Raw genomic sequence first — 21981 nt, forward strand, 5'->3', positions numbered from 1 at the left:
AAGTTTTCTCCGTCCACCTCAACACCACCTTTCCAGAAACCGCTTACTTTGAACCGTTGGATATCATTCAAACCCCCACATTCCAAAAACCAAACACCAAAAAACCCGTTTCTCTTTTTAAAATACGACTTATCAAATTAAAACCCACCAAAGTCTTTGTCTTTGGTCCTACTTCCCTCTCTCACTCCCCTTCTCTCAACCCAAAAAAATTTCCCGGAAATCTTCCATTCCCCTTTAACACGGAATCCCCACGTCTCTCTCTTTTTATTCCAACATCACCCTTCCTTAACCACCAAAACCAAACCAAACCCCACGCATTTTCTTTCTTTCTTTCTTTCATAGTTTTTCCCAAAAACCGAAGTGAGAGAATCTAATAAGTAACCAGAAAACCAGAGAGAACCCAGTTGGACAATGATGTTGGAGATGTGTCGGAGGCCATTGGAGAAGTGCTTTGGAGGAGGAGATGGTGGAGATGGGCTCCTTTGGCACATGGACCTCAAGCCCCACTCTTCTGGGGACTATTCGATCGCAGTGGTTCAAGCCAATTCGGCTTTGGAAGACCAGGGACAGGTGTTCACATCCCCTTACGCCACGTATATTGGGGTCTATGATGGCCATGGTGGCCCTGAAGCTTCTCGCTTCATCACCAATCGCCTCTTCCCCTTCCTTCACAGTATGTAGTACACCCTCTAGCTCTACAGAAACACCCACCCCTGTTTTTGTTTTTACTTTTTAGCTGTTTATTTTCTTGTATTTTTAGTAATTACATTTCAATTACTAGAAGAATTTTATGTCTTGAGACCAAAAAGACCTCACCTTGAACTTATAGATCATACAGATTTGCTTAGCTCAAGTAGCTATTCAACTTTGAAGAAATTCAAACCAACATAGAACATGCTTTATTATGTTCTTATTCTATTGTTTTTCCTTTGACTTAATATTTTCATCAATTAGTCAGATGTGTATTTTTCTTTGGGTTATTATTATGATAAAGTTCACAACTTTTCTTCAAGATGAAGGGGAAAGATTTTTGTTTTTATTTAAATTGAGTTGGTTTTTTATTCTTCAGAGTTTTCAATTGAACAAGGTGGACTGTCAGAGGATGTGATAAAGAAGGCATTTGATGCAACTGAGGAAGAGTTCTTGGACTTGGTTAAGGCATCATGGCCTGTCCGGCCGCAGATTGCTTCCGTAGGTTCATGTTGTTTGGTTGGCGCAATTTCAAATGGTGTTTTATATGTTGCTAATCTCGGAGATTCGAGGGCAGTTCTTGGCCGGAGAGCATCAGAGGGGCAGGCGGTTGTGGCAGAGCGATTGTCCACAGATCACAATGTTGCAGTGGAGGAAGTGAGGAAGGAGGTTAAGGATCTTCACCCTGATGATGCACACATTGTGGTGTACACTCGTGGAGTTTGGCGAATTAAGGGCATTATTCAGGTACAAAATGTGGCTTCTTTTACTTCATTGATCCTCTGGCCCGTCCGTATTTCTGTATTGATTAACATATCTAATTTTGACTTATGTTAGGAGCAAATTTAATGTGTCCTGGAATATCAGATGACTATATTGATAAGAGCTTGATGGAATTTATTTTTGGTCTACTGTCTTGTCATGATGGTAATAATGTTAGTACTGATGCTTTTCCCCAGTATGTACCATATTGTGGAGTACTAAACTAGAAAGTTAATAATTTTATTTTATTTCTTCTTTGGGGAAGTTCAAAAGATTTTCATTTCTAAGGGTAAGTTGTTTCAAATCTGAATGCGAGGTTTGGTTCCATGATGAATTAGAATCTGGGGGAACTTGTTCCCACCTGCACCTAATTTTTTTTGTGAAACTTTGTGATATGAGTATAATAAATGGGGTGGATTTGCCTTTAATATGTTATTTTTCCCTGCAGTAATACCATACTGTTCCAAAGCATGAACTCGTTCTTGAAAGATGAGATCCTGCTCTGCTTAGGTGCATTGTTTTCAAGATAACTCTTCAAGGAATAGATCCTTACAATCATTCTTTCTTGATGTCTGTGAAGGAAAAGTCCACAATTTGATGTGGATATGGTATTCTCCCTTTGTTTATTGATATCCTTCTATCTTCACGGGTTTTGCCTCTTTGGCAACTTTCCAGCCAGCTAAGAATTTGAGTATTTTAAGCAAATGGGGTGATGGTTCATAGAATGCACATGAAAACCTAAAAATTAGGGTATTGTGAGTGTGTGACTAGTCAAAATCACAATTGAGCTGGTTATGTGTATGTGACCTTTTTGACACTCTCATAAGCAATTAAAAGTCATGAAAATTTTCATGCCCATTACAGAAACACACATGAAGATATGATGATGCATGCTCCAGCAGCTCCCTTACGATGAAAATTTAGTTGTGTGGTAATCAGTTTATAAATCATAGATATATTGTAAAAGTGAATGTATTATTCTTCAGAGTAGTTGCTTTACCTCATTCATATTTTAATCTGCCTGTGATCTGATGAAACCTCTTCTTTGTAGGTGTCAAGGTCAATTGGTGATGTCTACTTGAAGAAACCCGAGTTTAACAGAGATCCGCTTTTCCACCATTTCGGCATACCTGTTCCTTTAAAGAGGCCTGTTATGACAGCAGAACCCTCGATATTAGTTCGGAAGTTACAGCCACAGGACATGTTTTTGATATTTGCAACAGATGGTCTCTGGGAGCATTTGAGTGATGAAGCAGCTGTTAAAATCGTCTCAAAGAATTCAAGAGTTGTAAGTCCCTGGCAAAATTTATATCTGTGTTGGTGTTCATTTATAAAACTGACTATAAAATTATAAGATGTTAAAAGAGTTGCTTCAATTTTAACTACAGGGAATAGCAAAGCGGTTGGTCAGAGCTGCGATTGAGGAGGCTGCAAGGAAAAGAGAATTGAGATATGAGGACATAAAAAGAATCGAAAAGGGGGTAAGGCGCCATTTCCATGATGACATCACCGTCATCGTGATATTCCTGGATCATTCACAAGTTTCCCCAAATGCTAGTTTGAAGGATCCGAGCCTCTTCAACTGCACCAGTGTTCCTGTTGATATCTTCTCCATGAACGGCGATGAAGCCGATGTATCACTCCACACCATTCCCTGAGAATATCAGTTGCACAAGAATATGCACCATTGTTTAATTAAAATGATAATTTATAAGTAGGTGCAGCAGGCTGCTAGATTTTACAGGAAGGGTTTGGTTGTGTACATAGTTTGGTGGCAGATTGAAGGTGCTGTTGACTTCTCAGCTCTGAGCTTTGACCTCATTTTCAGCTCTCTTTCTCGTCGGCGTATAATTTGTTGTGATTTACACATGATGTATATACTGGGATTTATCTATTGAGATTAAAATTTGCAACTCACAGTCCTGATAATTTGAAAAACTTTATGACATTATACAGCTCCTTTCTTCTTCACTCTTTCTCTTTTGCCCCCTCAATATCTTGTGCGAATGAGCTTGAATATGTGTTCATCTTTCACCGACCAACATTTAATAACTATATATTAAAAAGGGTTATTCGCAGCAATGGTCCCCCAACTATACATGTGTTACATTTGGGTCACTAAACTCAATTATTAGTTGCAGAGGTCACTCAAGTATGTGTTTTGTTGCACTAGTAGTCATTCCATCAAGTCTGGCTAACGTGGTGTAAATTTGATGGGCAAATTTATCTTTTCAAGTCTACAATGTCCAACCTCCCATCTAAAGTAACTTCCCACAGAAAAATGTCAAATATGGAGCCAAAAAAATCCCCAATTCCCATTTAAATTTGAAGAAATCCACATAAAAACAGTAGATGTGTTGAAATTTTGGAAATTCGAAGGAAATCTGGGAAGCTCACACAATGCATGCGCAAAAATGTTGTAGATTTCTTCTTCATCAACAAATCAGAGCCCTAGTGCAAGGAAGCTATACAGGTGCGGGGGATATATCAAAACCTGGACTTCATGGACTGATTTAAATCTTGGGAGAAGATTTGAGGCTTGTGAGATGAGTCGAGTAAGTTAATCTGTGAAATTTTATTTTGTTGCTTGAGTTGAGCTTTGATGTTATGAAACATACTTTGCAGAGAAACAGAGGAAATCGGCATCATTGGGAGTGGCTGGTGCACTGACCTATGCAAGAGGAAAAGAACTAATTCCTGGGTTGCTGAGAATAATGAGAGCAATGAAAGAGGACCTAAAGTTAATAGAAGAACAGAAGAAAGAAGTGGAAGATAAGCTGAAAATGGTGGAGAGAGAAAAGAATGAATTGGAGTACAAAGTCGGAGAATTAGGCAAGCAAAAAAGAATAGGTCAATGACCAAGAGAGAATCAGATTTGGGGGGTTTCATTTCTGTCATTGGGTCTTGGGGTTTTGGTGATTATGATGATGCTCTGTATCTTGAGCAATTGGTTGACATTTCCGGGTGGAAACTATGAAAAGCTTATGATCAATTAGGTCGAAGTGTAACCGATATGTAGTTCATTTTGCAATGAAATTTCAGTTCAAGTTTGGTGGACATATTAGTGTTGGTGTATTCAATTTGTTTCCATTTTGTTGATGAGAGGGCATGAGTGGATAATTGTGATAAATAGTAGTGGGTGTCGATCAAGAGGTGTGAGAAATATAAAACAATTTCTTCATCATTTATAACACCCAGTTACAGGTTCCAAAATGTACCAAATCAGGTTTCAAGTGAAACAGAAGCATAAAGATAGATGAACATAAACCAGTTCAGGTTCCAAAATGTACCAAATACAAAACAACCACACTAGGTTCCAGCCCAGAGACTCGAAAAACACATCCAACAGACATCCTCCTAGTTAGCCTTCAAAACATCCATGGTCTAAGCTTCTTGGTAAGAGACTTGAATCTCTTGACATGAGACTTGGGTGGTTGTGATGATGATGATGTAGCTCCAGTGTAAAAGAGTGGTTGTGATGATGATGGGAATGGTTGTGATGATGATGGCTTGTTTGGCATTTTTGTTGTCCCATTTCCAACCTAAAATAAAATTGAACCATATTAACTAAACAAAGTACATGAATTAAATTTATGACCAAATTAACCAACCAAAGTAGCATGACAGAGTTGTCACTTACATTTCCTCTTCCATTTGGCATTTGTCCTCTCCCATTTCCTCTCCCTCTTCCTGTGGTAGTATCTCTACCTCTCCCTCTGCCTCTAGTTGGGTTGGGCTGATTAGGTTGGGCTTAAAAAACAAAAATAAACTAAAATAAACTAAACAATAACAAATAAAAAAAGGGTCAAATGTTCCTTGGTTGTGCCTGAAAAATAAAAAGAAATTAAACTAAAGAGATTTTAACTAAAATACCCAAGTTGCCCCGTGGACTGTAAAAGAGCCAAATGTTCCTTGGTTGAGTTGATTAGGAAAGGCCTACAATAACAAAAACAAAAAAGTAAGTAAAGTAAATAATAACAAAAGGAAATTAAACTAAAGAAAATATAACCCAAATACATGTGCTGCCCCTTAGTTGGCATGTCGTATCTTATTATGTCCCTCCTGGCCACAAATAGAGCATCTTATGTTGACATAAATCCTTCTCAACTTAGTAGGTGGTGGATTTTAATATGGGGGCAAAGGTTTTGGAGGAAATGGAGTAGGTACTTCAACCTCAGTTGGTTCTTTGTTCCTTAATTTCTTGGGTCTTCCAGGTTGCTTCTTATATGGAGGAGGTTTAATTGGAGGCCAATTAGTTCTCTGCCACTGGTCCATGGATCGTATTGGGTGTACCATAGATTCATATGAACTCAGGTATGCTTCCTTCTTATTGCAGTCATGTGCATAGTCAAATATATTTGCCTCATTTTGAAAGATACAAGAAATAGAATGATAACGTGGGATCTCACACAAATCCCTTCTTCTACAAGAGCAAGTCTTGGCTTTTAGATCCACTACATACTTTCCTCTATACATATGGCTCACTTGGTATTTGCTCTCACATGCTAACCTAGGAATCCATTGACTAGCTCCCAATTGTCTTTCTCAATGATCTTGACAATCCTAGGCCCAGCTGGATGTCTCCAAACCGTACCAGCAATCCTTCTATTAGCCATCCTTAACTTGATATAAACTCTAATCCTTTCTAGACATGTTAAGATATACTTGTCTTTTGAATCTAAAATGCAAAAGTTAAAGGATTCACAGAGGTTGTTCAACAACAGATCACACTTAGAATGTGGCTCAAAATGAGATATACTCCAATTTTTGGCTGGTCTTTTCGTAACCCACTTCCACACCTCTTCATCTTACTCTTTCATCTTGTCTATTTCTACTTCATACTAAGAAATGGTAGTTGCTCTTGTCGCAACCCAAAGAATGTTTTTAGTGCAAAGCCAGCATGCTCTGTCCTGAAGTTGCTGTAGAGATGCCTAACACATATTCTGTGCTCAGCTGTTGGAAGCGATGTCTCAATTATAGGTATTAGACCTTTTTGCGTGTCACTCATAAACACCCAAGCTTTCCCATTCTCAATTTTTAAGTATTCAAACAAAAGTCCAAGGAACCAAATCCAACTACTTTTTGATTCCACCTCTACAACAACATAAGCAACTGGGTACATTCCATTATTCTCATCAACACCAACGATTGTTAAAACTTGCCCTATGTAGGTCCCTTTAAATGGCATCCATCTATACTAATGAGAGGTCTACATCCTGCCAAAAATTCCCGCTTACAAGCTTCCAAACATACATAAATTCTTTCAAACACAGGTACATTACCCTTCATCTTATTCTTTATAATCATAGCACTGTCCTTGTTAGCCTTCTTCAATTCTTTTGCATAGTCCCATAGCCTCGCATATTGCTCCACATAGCTTCTTTCAATGATCACATTGGACAAGCTCTTTGCTTTATAAATTTGATGCCTTGAAACATTCATATGCTAATACCTCATACTGGAATGCCCCTACATCCCACTCAAGATTTTTCCTAATCTTGTCAACAAACCTTTTTGACAGCCACTTTGAATTAGTATATTTAAGTTTGTCCATTCTAGTACACTCATGCTCTAAGGAGAGAGTCTTTATGGCAAATGTCTGCTCATCTCTGTCTATCTTGGAAGTAAACAGAATAAAAGGGCATTTCGTGTAACATACACACTTTGCTTGAATCCTTTTTTATCATTTTTCACCAATTTAACATTCCTCCGTTGCACAATTGCATACTCCCTAATAGCTTTCTTGAGTTCATCCTTATTGGCGAAATGCATTCCAAATCTAAACTCTGGATTTCTTAAATCAGTTTCTTTCCTAAACTGTTTAAAATTTGGCTTTTTCCATTTCCTCTTGGTTGTATTTTTTTGACCATCTTCCTCACCACCAGAGCTATCACCATCATAAGGATGTCAATCACTATCTTCATCATCATCTAATATCTCCCATGTAGCTTCATTAAGAGACATTTCATTCATCTCTTCAAAACATTGTGCATATTCAACATTTGGTGCATCGTTCCTTGGTTGTGCTCTTGATGCAGCCTCTTTATTACCATTTTCTTCTTCACTTAATTCATAATCACTGTCAACAATAACATCCTCTTTTTCCTCCTCTTCCTCTTCCTCTTCATTGCCAACATCTTCACTATGCTGTTGTTGCTCTTTATCTTCACTCTCTAGCTCATTGTTATAAGTAGGATCATGTCAATACAACACCAATACCTAATTTGATGAAATGCTCCCAACCAACCCTGGAATACAATTATCATTTACAACCTTATTCACAACATGCTGACCACTTTTTGCAGGCCCCTTATAGTAAACTTTTAAGTTTGTAACCCTTTGTGTTATATCAACTTTGTATCCAAGATCTATCCCAATTTTCTTTAAATCCAATAATGACATATAGTCATGAATACAGTTGTCAACATAGCATACTTTGCCTCCCTTATACATGTGATTCTCCAACAGACCAAAGTGGTGGAGTTCAAGAGTACACAGTTCTGCTTTATCTACCACATTACACAAAGGTATGCTTACAAAAAAAATTCATGACAATAAGGACAAAGTAAACAATGAAGACAAAGTAAGTGCAGGCATGTGCAAGTGTGAAATCACTTTCATGACAAACCGACAGAAAAGAGACAACAGATAATAATAAAGACTCCAACTTACATTTTTTTCAACCTTAAAGCCAAAACTTCATTGTCAACAAGAGGACCACACATTTGCAAACATAACATATTGCAATATAAAATGCAAAAGGAATATTTAGTTTATAGTAACTTGCCATACTTGGGGGGTTCTCCAGACCATCGAAAAATTGTCTCCATTTGAAGAAGCCTCCACACACAGTAGACCTGACACTTTTCTATGTGATTTCCACGAAACTGAAATCCTAGATCTGTACTTTTTTGCTTTTTAAACTCAAAATCCTTCGGTACTTAGTCCATTAAAGCATAATGCTGAGAAAATGTTCCAAAATTCCCCAAAAATCAAAGCCAAATACCTCTCAATTTGAAAACCCTAGACCTTCGCGATTTTTCCCTTTTGCTCAGATTGCCATTTCTGTGTAACTGCCGTTCTCTTCAAAAACAAAAGATTCGTTTTAATTAACTGAAAAGTCAGATTTGCCCATCAAGAATATGTGAGATGCTTGCCACGCCATCATTTTAAACAAAAAAACTCATAGACTTGACAGAATGACTACTGGTGCAACAAAACACATACTTGAGTGACCTCTGCAACTAATAATTGAGTTCAATGACCCAAATGTAACAACGGGTATAATTGAGGAACCATTGCTGCGAATAACGGTATTAAAAATTATACAACTATGAGGGGGAAGAGGCTGCCAAATTCCAACAAAGTGAGGGAAAAGAAAGAGAAAGGAGAAAGGCTTTTATTTAATTTTTCAATATTATTTTTTAATATTTAATTACATCTAACCTAAAAAGGTGTTTGTGCCTAATAAATCACGGTCATAAACTGATTGAAGGGACTTCCCTTCGGCCCTGGCGCGTACCGTTTCGTCAAGCATTTCGCATTCCTAAGAACAAAAGAAAAGCTGCAAAGGCAAAATCCTCTCGGCCTCGCGACCTCAGTATTGAAGGCCGAGGCCGAACGCCATAAAACACACGGCTTAAAAAGCTGTGGTTGACTCACCACGTGGCCTCAGGGCCCCACGCCCCATTTAATGAAGTAATGCCTCTGACTTTGCAGCAAACACACTAGTCACAAGAAGCATTTAATGCACAAGGGAAGTGGCTGAAGTCAGGATTTGGTGATGGAATTAAGGTGGTTAGGCGCAGACATTCTCACAAGTAATCTTACGACTTAAGGTCAGATCACCAACCACCAGACCAGGGCATTAAATGCATTCCCATGGCCAAGAGGGCATAACCCACGATCAGGGCGGTGGCCAAGATTTATCGAGATTTTTGGGGGTCACACTACCATGCTTCTCAACCCCAAACCGCCATGCTTCACGATCCCAAAGGCCGATTTGACTACCCACTTGCCCCGGTCAAGTTCCACCGCGCAGGTCTTGTCAGCCTCGAATGTCCCTCCTGGACTCCTGTAAATACTAAGTTCATGACTACAATTCAAACATCAAACCAAAAGCCTCCTACGGAGCAAATTATATTTTCATGTAATGCACTTTCAATACCTTTATTTGTTTTCTTAGGAGTAGTGGTAGATTGTAAGAAAAATTCATTCATCAATATATCATACGACCCTTGATTTTCAAGGCGCCGGAGCACCATCTCTGTTATCGCCTCACTCTCTGAGCAACGCGCCGGAGCACCACCTAAAACCCGCCACCAACACCACCACTAAACGGCCTTGTAGCTCATACTGTGAAAATGACGGCCGAGATCAGTTCCTCTCTCGGCCACGATCGTTTGATTAGGAGTCGAACGCAAAACATGCGCAACGTTTAAACCATTTTCTACCCGAACTCATCATCATCTCGACGCACAGTAGACCGTGCGGGCATGCCCGTGCACAACCGCACCGCATCCAAAAGAAGGACATCACGTGTTGACGCACATCCCCTCGGCCCGGAGCACCAGGCCGTGAGATTCGCGATAGACAAACAAAAGGTGGACTCTAAGTTTTCCATATCATCACTTAACAGAAGATCAAACTGTCAAATTGATGGAATGTGTAAATTAGTCGAATTTTAAAACATTAGGGCGTAAATTGACAAAATTAAACCTCGGTGGCCCATTTAAAAAATGACCCCAAATCTTAGGGGATAAAATGATATTAGCCCATTAAAAATTATACAATTAGGTTTTTTGTTTTCATTAAACCTGGTATAGCAGTGGTCAGTGGCGGATCCAGGAATTCAAAAGTCAGATAGGCGAAACTTACCTTAAAAATTCGATGGTACGCGTGAATTTTATTCATAAAAATAAAACGATACACCTAGTCAGGGGGGGACGTAATGAGCTTTACCATCAAATATGCATATCTATACATAAATAAAAGCTTAATAAAAAAAAAAAAAAGGTAAATGCAATGCAACACAAGAACTAAACTATTTTAATCTAAAATTATACCTTACAAGGCTTAGAAATCTTAAATTCCTCAATTATCTCTTCATTATCGATACTATTAGCAAACTTTCTTTCAATATGGAGAATCATGCAATCAGCAAGGAATTCATCAGTTATGGTGCTTCGAAGTCTATTCTTAATAATTCTCATACATGAAAAAGCTCGTTCTGTTGTTGCTGTAGAAACAGGAAGAGTCAACACCAACTGAATCAACCTGTAAAGCAAATGGTAGTTTTCTGCCAAAGTTGTTTCCACCAATTGTTGACATAATTGAGGAAGAGTTGTGAGGTCCTTAGAAGCAGGGAAGGCGATGCATATCATTTTGAAAATACCTCAACTCAATTTCCAAACCTTTTAAGTCACTTGGACTGAAATCGGCAGGATAGAATTTCTCAGCAAGTTTATATAGATGCCCAATATTGAATGATTTGAAGGAACTACGAGGATTCAATGCTGAGCTAAGAATAAGAAGTTCAACTGTTTGCTCTGAAAATCTGTCATTTAACTCCCTCAACGCAATCTATCACATCATTAAATATATCAATGCGATAGTAATGTTCAACTGTAATAAAATCTTTTTGTTGACAAGAACGACGTGTGCCCATCATATAACGGGAACTCATATCAGGAACATCAATACCATGTTGTTCATAAAATGATACCACACTCATGAATAAATCATTCCAGCCATGTGCCATCATATCTTGGAACTGTGATTTTGTGTTTTCAACAAAGTTTAAAGCACTTACAATATCTTGAGTTTTTTTTTCTGAAACACTTGACAGAGAAAGTTGGTCAATCCCATAATTTTATCCATCAAAAGCAATGCAAACACAAACTCAAAAGACATCATAGCAATATAGTTACTCTCTGCATCACCACGAAATTGTTGGTTAGGTCCATGTTCACTGATTTCTTGAAGAAGTATTTTAGTCTCTTTAAATAAACTCATTAAACTTGAAATAGAGGCAAAGTGAGATCTCCAACGAGTGGCTCCAACTCGTTTCAAACTACGACCTTGATTAAATCTTCTACCTGTCTCAAGTTCCCTAGAATCCAACAACTCTTTGAGTTCAACTTTTCAAATTAAATTTAACTCATTAAGGCGCTTAGCAGAAGCACTAACAAAATTCACAATGTTAGTCAATATTGAAAAAAATCTCCATACAACCTTCACATCTTTAGCTGCACCATTTAATGCTAACTGCAAGCGATGAGTAAAGCAATGCACATAATATGCATATGGACAATCTTGAAGAAACAATGCTTGTAATCCATTCCATGAACCATGCATATTACTAGCACCATCATACCCTTGGCCACGCATGTTTTCTACTAAAATGCCGTTATTATCAAACACTTTGCATATCTATTTTTTAAGAGTCAAGGCTTTAGTGTCTACGACACTCACAATATCGAAAAAGCGTTCACGAATAAATCAATCACAATCAACAAATCTTAGAATAATAGCCATTTGTTCCTTGTCTGATTCATCAAGTGATTCATCAACAAAAATACAATATTTGTTCTTCCCAAGTTCGGTACAAATTTTCTTCTTCACCTTAGTAGCAAAAATATGCAAGATCTGTTTTTGTATATCACGGGCAATATACTGAGCATTATAAGGAGCCTTATCTAGAATAACTTTCTTAACTTCTATATTTATTATTGCAAAAGACTTTAAGATTTCAACGAAATTGCCCCGGTTAGATGAGTCAACGGATTCATCGTGACCTCGAAAAGCCAATGCTTGATTTGCTAGATACCGAATGCCTTCTATTGTGGTTGTAAGTCGCAACTGATTGTCCATCACTTGTTGCTTTGATTGCTTATCTACCACGTTTTCAATATGAAGAGATGAGTTTTTTAAGCTAACCCACTTTTACATAGCAAGATGATGTGGAGAATTTAGCTTGCCTACATGACTTTGAAATACACATTGATTACCACCAATTCTCTTCCAATTTTGAAATCCATGAATAGTAAAGGTTGAATGTGAATGATTCATGTCAAATAGGAAGCAAGGAAAACAAAATGCCAAATCTTTAGCAATTGAATACTCAAGCCAAGGGAATTTATCAAACCACAATTTATTAAATCGACGTAAGTCTCGCCCTTCTAAATGGCTTGGATAGTCTTCTAACTCCGGTTGACAAGGTCCTAAAATAATATAGGCTTTTCACACATTATCTTGTTCATTCACCGAATATTGGCACATTTGACGACGTAATCCCGAATCACGCTCAAGATAATTGATATTAAAATATTGACCATTATCAACTCTTTGAGTCTCAACTCTTTCAACTTGAGGCTCGACAATGGGAGAAGAGAGAAGATTTGGCTCATCACAAATGGGAGGCATTCTAAAAGATGATGACCCATCATTCTTTTTCTTAAAAAAAGAGAACAAATTCTTTGTTTTCTTGGGGTTCTATTGTGATCCGACATAATAAAAGATAACCTATTTAATCAAGCATCCCAACAAAAAATCAAACAATTTCTCATAATAGCATCAATGAATTTAATCAAACATTAACATACCAACAACAAATCAAACATCTCAACAAAATTCTTAAAATCAAAGACCTAATTAATTTCAACAAAATCCCCAAATTATATTTCATTCCTAATTAAACCCTAGAAAACTCATTTTCAAATTAAAATTAAAACTAAGATGCATACATTTATTTTAGGAATAACTCAATAGAAGAAGATAATTAAAGAGAAGAGATTAAGAAGAATACTTGTTTCCTTGTATATGAGAAGAGAAGGGGCTACCCACGATTGCACAGCTTGACTATTGCACAGCCAAGACTGTTGAGTTGAGAAGAAGCTGCCAACTCTGTTTGGAATTGCACAGCCACTATTTGGCTACTTATAAGTTATATTCCCCATTTTATTAAAGTCTGACTGGGTCATTCCATAACATGGGCTGGTTATAATTTTTTTTAAAAAAAAAAGTTTGAGTGGACTTTAACACATGTGGTGTGGGTTTTACATAAGTTGGGTAGGCAAGGGTTTATACCATCACATGTAATGGGTATCAATTATTTTGCTTATATATAGTTTTTTTTTAGTGAAAGTTTTTAGGTAGGCGGTAGCCTACCCTGCCCTGGTTGTAGGACCTCCTTTGGCAGTGGTGTGATCTTATCACGAGGCTCTTCACTGACAAGTACTCCATGTGAACCACCGGTCCACCGCCTTCAAAATTTTCAAAAAAAAAAAAAAAAAAAAACAAGACAGTGAAGCACAACGAATCCCAACAAAATTAGATATTAATTTAGGGATACGTTCTAAAAATATCTTAAATTAGAATATATATATATATATATCATCTGCATATCTCATATATATATATATTTATTTATTTATTTGGGCATAAATCCCCAAATTAGCACAAACAATACAAGAATCCTATGAGAGTGGCATTGTGGCATAATATACTTCCCCTATGTTCTTTTATTTTCCTTAACATGGACCCTCTCACAAATTTCAGAGTTTGGTTTTTCTTGTTGGATTGTGTTAGTAAACTATTACCAGCCGTTGATATATTATAGAATTCACTAAATCAACAAAAGCAAATTCCTTGGCATAGCTAGAAGTATAATACTTTGTATAGAAAATTCGATATAAGTCCAATTCTTATTGCAGAATTTGAGTGCAATCCACACATTTGTTGTTAGTAATTCAAGTCCTCTGGCTTTTGTGTCATGTAGGATTACTTACCTTTTTTTAATTTCTAAGGTTTATATTTTATTTTCTTAATTTTTTAATTTATGTTGTACTTCCAATTTTGCCCTCAAGATAGAAATCAGGTAACCTAAAAGACAGCAAAATATCAAAAATCGTGTTAAACAATCCTCAGACAACAAGAATAGAAAGAATCATAAAAATCATATCTTCCATAATCAATTATGGAGAATTTTTTTGTTGGATATTTATTGGAGAATTTTTGCTCATATATAAACAGACTTAATCTGTTCATTTGCATGCTGTCCAACAGTTATACTCTCACTCTTGTTCTAGGTTTACAACCTATCGTATAGGTAAGCTCCTGTCGTATAGGTAATCGCCGACACAGTACTTAGGTCACAGGTATATGCCAAACTTCGAAGAAGATAATCCCAAGCAATGTGTCAAATACCTATGTCATAGGTACACTTTCGCAAGTTACCTGTAGGCTAGGTTCTCTATGAAGCGCCATATCAAGCCACTGTGTAAAGTACTTGCGACATAGGTACACTGTTAGAGGTTACGTGTGCCTATAACATAGTTACAGTTTTAGCAAATTACATATACAACAGGTTCTATATGATGATTAAACCCAGTTATGATATTTCTCTATTACAAAATTGGGAACATCAGTCATTCTGTAACTATAACAATTGGCATACTGCAAAACATTTGAAATGACATATCAAGGAAGCTTTAGTCAAAGAAAGAGATCATCACTGCAAGCCGACTTAAACTAGCATGGTAGTGCCTAATCAACCGACGATGGTCTTACAAGAATCTCTCTGACTTTATCTCCTCTTTATATTTCCACTCTTTAACAAACAATTCAAAGAGATGAAAAGTCCTCCCTCCAACAAACCATAACAGAAAAGGAACCCACAGTTTTTGATAATCCAAAAAATTGACATACCCTGAATGAGAGAATTTACATAGGATATAGAAACTTCAATTGATGCCACAATTTCTGATAATTCAAAAAATTTGGGTTATTCCATATGTAATCGTGAATTATTAGAAGGAACCCACAAATCTTCCCATTAGAGCAACTCCACCCATTTGCCCTTGGCCATGACAAGGGGGGAGCTAGGGCAGCCACTATTCACATGAATAGTAGTTGCCCTTGCAAATAGTATTTTCCGTTTCCACTTGTTGTCATGGCAAAGGGCAATTACTATTCATTTTTTTATTTTTTTCACAACTTTTTTTACCACAATAATTAATTTGGATAATATTTTCTGATAAGATTTTCGGGTTCCTACGTGTCAATACTATTCATATCTCATAATCGGATAAAATTTTCAATTTCAAATTTTAGATTAAAAAAAAGGTTGGTATTTATAGAAAAAAATTCATTAATTTTTGGGTATTTTATAAAAAAAATTCCAAATTTTTTCAGTATTTTATTGCAAAAAAATTGGCTGCCTTTGGATTGGAGGAAAAATCGATCCGAGCCCAGAGGACGCCACGTGGCAACAGGAAAAATCAAATCGGTGGAATCTTGTAGAGTAGAGATGTCGACCTCGCTTTTGGACCTCCTGAAGGCGCCTTGGGCCAACCCGAGTTGGTGGGTCTCACACCTCCCTGCCTAGGTGTCCCACTGGAACAACTTTTTCTCCCCACCTTGGGCTAGGCCGTTCACTGGAATCACTCTTAAGGAACCAAAAAATCAGTGAAAATTGGCAAAAAACGGAGCATCACTTTTGGGATTTCTGCGATTTGGGGGATCTGAGATATGCAATTTGGTGAAACTTCTACTTTCCGTTTGTATATAATGGCAGTAGTTGTAAATAAATTAAAATTTGTGGCCACATTTTTTGCTTAGGTGGTTGCATGACTGGGCTTTAGGACTGGAATAAATAGGTAACAATTACTGTCCTGCAATCAAACTATATTCTTCAAATTGGACCCATATCTAACAGCCCTTACTTTGTACAATCACAAAGTATGCATGTATATGTATATATATATATATATATATGTATGCATGTATATATACATACACATTTTGTTTACAAAAATTAAGAAGAAAAAAAAGTATATGATTCATGAAGTTTAGTAGGTATGATCGATCCACAGTGGTTTAGCTAGGATCCAGGCAGGCCCCCAGCTCTACAGAGATTACGTATTCAATGTAGTTGTGGCAGCGAGTTGAAGCTCGCCCTTGTGGCAGGGCACATGTTGTCGTCCCCTGCATGGCCGCAGCCCGCGGAGTTTATATTCGTATTTATCATAAAGAGAATTGGTGAGTACTAATAACAATCACAATTCATATATATAACCTTTCTAGAAACGTTGATTAAATATCTCTAACTCATACCCATACCCATACTCATACCATACTTGTACTGTGATCACTCCAACAACCAACGTTGATTTTCATTGCATCAATTTGATTTGGTTTCAGATTTATATATATATATATATATATATATTATTATTATTATTTTTTTAAAGAAGCATTGATGCGAAGAGTTTGTAGTTTAAGTAGTTAAATGGCATTTACCCATGCATATCCTAGGTCTTGGGTTTGATTTCCTCCTCCCACAATCTCGCTTGTATCGGAAAAATACAAATCTTTATCTCTTTTTAAAACAAAAATTGAAGAAATTAAGGAGAATCTCCGAATTTACACGATATTAAAAAAAGATTAACATAAATATTTTTAATCGTTTGAGTTACAAGTTCATTTTTCAGTTACATGACAAAAGAAGGGATGAATTTTTCAAAAATTAATTATTATTTTTTAGTTTTGAGGTATAGTGGCCAAAATTGCTGATTATTTTAGGTCCATTGATGAAGAGAGCGATACGATAAGTTTGTTTGTTTGGAGATCTGATAGTAGTAAAGAGCTGAATATTCAACAGACTCGACGTTGTATTATTGTCCAAACACAAACGTTGAATATTCCAAATCTCCTTTTCTGGAAATATTCCAAAGTGAGAGAGAGAGGTAAATAGCCTTCATACAATGTATTGGTCACCATTCAAATCAAACCGTACACACATCTCGAATGAGGGATTTGTTTTTAGTTACATTTCTGGAATGCCAGTTTCAAATTTATAGTTACACATTTGTGAACAGAACTAACAAACTAAACCAATTGATTTGCCATCTTCCTAGTTTTTTTAAATTTATAATATTCTTTATTCCAAAATACTAATTCATTGTTCCACTATGCCCACTAGTGCCATGTCTCATGGTCCTATAAACCACTTCAACTATGACTCAATGTCATAGACATAGAACTACATAAAAAGAATTCTTTATAATATGGAAAATATTTGGCTCTTCGCATGTAAGGAGTTGTTATTCTTTGCAGTCAAATTACAATCGGACATGCATACATAAATTTTTCTTTCTGTAATTTTAATATGTTAAAGTTAGTTTTGCATATCATATGTTTTTTATGTGAAGTTTTTATTTTTTAAAATGCGTTTTTTCAAGCTGTCATAGAAGTTCAAACTTGATATTACAAATTTTTCATTGGACTAAACCCGATTGATTGTTCGAGGATGTGATTGACTGCTGTAACGACAAAGGGCTCCTCAAGTTGTCAAGTAGCGTCCTAGTCAAAACAATAAATGGTACACACAGTAAGCTCCAGTACACCATCAACACCCGATAATTGCTCCCTCACTGATCTTATCACCGGGTACTCTTATATGTGGTACTAGCTCTTTGCTTGTCAACCAACCCAACGAGGACCAGACAGAGAGAGTGCCACCGAGCCATCGAACCATCGAGAGAGCCATTTGAAATGGGAATTGTAGAAGAAGCTCACAACGTGCGGGTCCTGGGCTCAGGCCAGCAGGTCATAGTCCTAGCCCACGGCTTCGGCACCGATCAGTCGGTCTGGAAGCACCTCGTCCCTCACCTCGTCGACGACTACAGAGTGGTCATGTACGACAACATGGGCTCCGGAACGACAAACCCCGAATACTTCGACTTCGAGCGCTACGCCACCCTCGAGGGCTACGCCTACGACCTCCTCGCCATTCTGGAGGAGCTTCGGGTCGGGTCTTGCATCTTCGTCGGCCACTCCGTCTCCGGCATGGTCGGCTCCATCGCCGCCATCACCCGCCCCGACCTCTTCACCAAGCTCGTCATGATCGGCGCCTCCCCTAGGTAAGATCCGCAGCCATGAATTAATTAACTGGTTATTTTAGTAAATTATTATACAATTCAGCTCAAGTCCCACAAACCCAATTACTTTAATCTCCCCAAATTGACCGGAAAGTGGATCCATCAATTACTTTTTTTTTCCATTAATAATTTTGTTTTCTTTCCGGGAAAGTGGAAAGTGGAGGGCAACACTGTTCTGCTGGGTTGGCTGAAGTGGATCCATCAATCTAATTAACTAATCAAGTCAATTATTACATAATTAACCTACAGTTCCACAAAACCCAATTTCTTAATCTCGAAAGATGCATGACGATTTGCTGGGAGTGGATCCATCAATCTAATTAACTAGTTAACCTAAAACCCCACAAACCCAATTACTTAAACCTTTGGATTAATATATTAGTTTATCCGATCTTGCTCAATCATTTTTATGTTATTTAATTCCACTTCCAAAACCCAATTAACTATTTTATTAATCAAAACCAAACAATCTTTCATTCAGGTATCTCAACGACGTCGACTACTACGGCGGGTTCGAACAGGAAGACCTGGAGCAGCTGTTCGATGCGATCCGATCCAACTACAAGGCGTGGTGCTCTGGTTTCGCACCCCTGGCGGTCGGTGGGGACCTGGACTCCGTTCCGGTCCAGGAGTTCAGCCGGACCCTCTTCAACATGCGCCCCGACATTGCACTCAGCGTCGCCCAAACCATCTTCCAGAGCGACACGAGACAAATTCTCCATCTGATCAAAGTGCCCTGCCACATTTTGCAGAGCGTAAAAGACCTCGCTGTCCCTGTCGTCGTCACAGAGTACCTGCATCAGAATCTGGGCGGCGGGTCGATCGTGGAGGTCATGTCATCGGACGGTCATCTTCCGCAGCTGAGCTCGCCGGATATTGTTATCCCGGTGCTGCTTCGGCACATTAGATATGATATTGCGGCGTAATTGTAGTAATTATGATGATAATAATGTAGGTGGTGGGGTTGTGGCTAGATTGAGGTGATTAATTAGCTTTCGGACGATAGGTATTTATTGTGTGGACACGGGTCACTGTGAAGGCGTCGTCTTTGCTGGCTGTCGTGTCCAAATGTCGTGGACCACGTCATGTGAAGGAACGGGAGTTATTGTGACACGTCGCGCCTTTTTAGTATGAAAGCTTGGATTCAAGTTGTTTATATAAATTATAATCAAGCTTTTATTATTAAGACATGCTGCAAGACATGGAAAATTTCTTAAAGTCAGTCACCTTCATCATGTGCGAAGATTTTCTTGGTGTGAATATGTGTATCGTAACAATCGTCGTTCCTTTAAATACGTTCAAACTTGCAAATCATTGTGTGAACACGTGCATTGTTCCGTTCCTTCAAATTCGTTCAAACTTGCAAATTCGGACTCTGTGTCCACTTCTTGTATTCGAGTTTGATTCAAAACATGCATTGATAATGGCAGGCCAATCGGTCACGAAATCCTAAAAAATCACAGCAATAATGCCAACAAAATTCAGCCCAAAAATCACAACATCAGTATGCAAATTCCAGCGTAAAGAAGAGTACTTGATAGAGTTGTGTTACCATTTGGAATTTGGAAAAGTGATCAATTGCTTAACAAGAAGCTGCATACACAATAGTTATCAAAGGCAGTGACGTTGCGACTGTTTTTCCAAAAGAAAACAACCTTTTTTGTGTTTTTTTGGTTCTTTCTAAAACATGGGAGAAAAGTGTTGTTTCATTTTATTTTGGGCTGGAGGGTTTGGGTTGGGCATTTATATTTATTTTTTTTATATTGAAAGAGTTTTTCTATTTAAACTCCACATTTTCTTTGTTTATCCCAACAATTAAATCATTAAGCTCTTAAGTTTTATTATTGTGTAAAAAGATAAAAAAAGGTCATCTAACTTAATACTTAATAGTACATCTATACACACACCCTATTACGTCCAAACAGTACCCATATTTGGTGACCAGGGCATGGATTTGATTGCTCAATTCCAATGTAAATAAATCAGCTGAGACACCAAGAAGGCTGACGAATGTTAATAGACTCGGGTGGAGCAATCTAAGCCTCATCTCATTGAAAAGGTCCAGCACTTCAAACATCTTATCATGTCTTCAGTATCCTTCAATCATTGCATTGTAAGAAACCACATTATGATCAGCCATTGAATTGCGTAGTTGTAAGAGGTTGACTAATGCCCGCCTTTTGCTTTGGAGGTTTTGGGTCGGAAGACATGGGCCTTGTTGTGACTGAAGAACAGGGCATACAAAGGTGGAGAAGTTGAGGGCTTGTGTCTTTGTGATCTTCTTCTGGCATTGCCTTAGGTGCAGTGCAAAGTTTCTCTCAGACCAAAGGAGAGGATGCTCTATTCAAATTGTCTGCATTTCCTTTCTTTTATAATACTGGTACATGACAAAGGGATGACCGATTGTAGTTTGCACCCAAGTTATACTTTGATCTGTATTATTGGCCGACAACATTGTGATTACTGGTTAATAAAAAAATTATTTTTTGCTTTTTGTCTATTTATTTACAAGTGATATTGAGGAAGGGGAGATTTGAATATAGGACCTTGAGTGTAGGGGTAACTGCTTCTAACCACTTGAGTTAACTACAAATTTGGTATGATGTATTTGTTGGCATTGCTCTCATAGATATTATCCAACTTAATAATAATAAAATAATGCTACTACGCATTTGACAACAGTGTTTTTATGAGGTTGAGGTGAACATATAGTGGTGAAGGATAAGATAGCGGGTGTGGGGTGTGAGGTTGATGAGTTTATTTATTTATTTATTTATGTTGGGTGTGTATTTAGGAAGATAGTGAGGTTTTATTTGAAATTGTGAAAATTTGAATTAGAAGTTGTAGTGAACTTAGAATATAGGGTGAACAAAAAGAAGTGCAGGTTTAAATAAAAAAACTCTATTTTAATTAGGGAGATTCACTATTATACCTAAATATAGGAGCCCAAATTATTAATGAAATAAACTTTAGAAACACACCCAAATCTCATTTCCAATATAACAAAAAGGTTTTTAACTTCTTTTAAATTAAAAAAATGTCATTAATTTCTTAAAACAAACTCAACCTTAAAACCTCATAAAAAAAAAAAAAATCCAAAACACTCAATAGGGTATCAAAGTAATTTAATAATCAAAATTAAGTTCAATAAGGCTATCTGTCATTTTTTGAGTTTTTTTTTTGGTTTGTTTATAAAAATTAAATGGTGTAGAATTTAACTATATTATTAGTGCTAATAATGAATATATGACTAAATATTTATCTTTTAATTATGCCTCTGGTCCGGACCGTAGTTTTGGAGTGTAACTTGCAATTTGGTTACATGCCTACGTGTTTACTTATGCTCTCATTGCGTATTTAGTTGGAATTGAATTCGAACGGGCCGGGCTCGTGAGTATGCCGGTCCCCCCAGCTCGGGCCAATCTAAAGTCTGTTGCGACTCGACTCAATGTGCCAAAATCTTTAACTGAGCCCGATTCATACGTGGGCACTGTCCTTAGCCCGATTGAGGCCGGTCCAGCCCGTTGTACACCAATTTCTTTGACAAACCAAAATTAAAAGAAAAAAGAAAAAAAGAAGACAAAATGTC

General features: G+C 37.4%; 2 protein-coding genes across 2 annotated transcripts; both read left to right on the forward strand.

Annotated features, from left to right (window-relative positions):
- The first annotated feature begins 146 nt into the window (after nucleotides 1-146).
- On the forward strand, nucleotides 147-3423 carry LOC103337063 (putative protein phosphatase 2C 78). The gene is made up of 4 exons (XM_008240216.3): nucleotides 147-673; nucleotides 1070-1437; nucleotides 2504-2740; nucleotides 2841-3423. Exons 1-4 carry the CDS (start codon nucleotides 412-414, stop codon nucleotides 3108-3110), a joined length of 1137 nt encoding a protein of 378 aa, XP_008238438.2. The 5' UTR covers nucleotides 147-411; the 3' UTR covers nucleotides 3111-3423.
- Nucleotides 3424-17925: 14502 nt separating this feature from the next.
- On the forward strand, nucleotides 17926-19578 carry KAI2 (alpha/beta-Hydrolases superfamily protein). Its single transcript, XM_008240228.3, has 2 exons — nucleotides 17926-18374; nucleotides 18874-19578. Exons 1-2 carry the CDS (start codon nucleotides 18007-18009, stop codon nucleotides 19316-19318), a joined length of 813 nt encoding a protein of 270 aa, XP_008238450.1. The 5' UTR covers nucleotides 17926-18006; the 3' UTR covers nucleotides 19319-19578.
- Nucleotides 19579-21981: the final 2403 nt, after the last annotated feature.

The sequence above is a fragment of the Prunus mume genome, linkage group LG1 (genome assembly GCF_029339155.1).
Source record: "Prunus mume cultivar Tortuosa linkage group LG1, ASM2933915v1, whole genome shotgun sequence".
Lineage (NCBI taxonomy): Eukaryota > Viridiplantae > Streptophyta > Magnoliopsida > Rosales > Rosaceae > Prunus > Prunus mume.

Bases quoted from the DNA above. Each gene is read 5' to 3' on its own strand.
- KAI2 (XM_008240228.3), top strand. From the start codon at position 18,007: ATGGGAATTGTAGAAGAAGCTCACAACGTGCGGGTCCTGGGCTCAGGC. The intron at 18,375-18,873 runs GTAAGATCCGCA...TCTTTCATTCAG, and splicing joins ATGATCGGCGCCTCCCCTAG to GTATCTCAACGACGTCGACT.
- LOC103337063 (XM_008240216.3), top strand. From the start codon at position 412: ATGATGTTGGAGATGTGTCGGAGGCCATTGGAGAAGTGCTTTGGAGGA. The intron at 674-1,069 runs GTATGTAGTACA...TTTATTCTTCAG, and splicing joins CCTCTTCCCCTTCCTTCACA to AGTTTTCAATTGAACAAGGT. The intron at 2,741-2,840 runs GTAAGTCCCTGG...TTTTAACTACAG, and splicing joins TCTCAAAGAATTCAAGAGTT to GGAATAGCAAAGCGGTTGGT.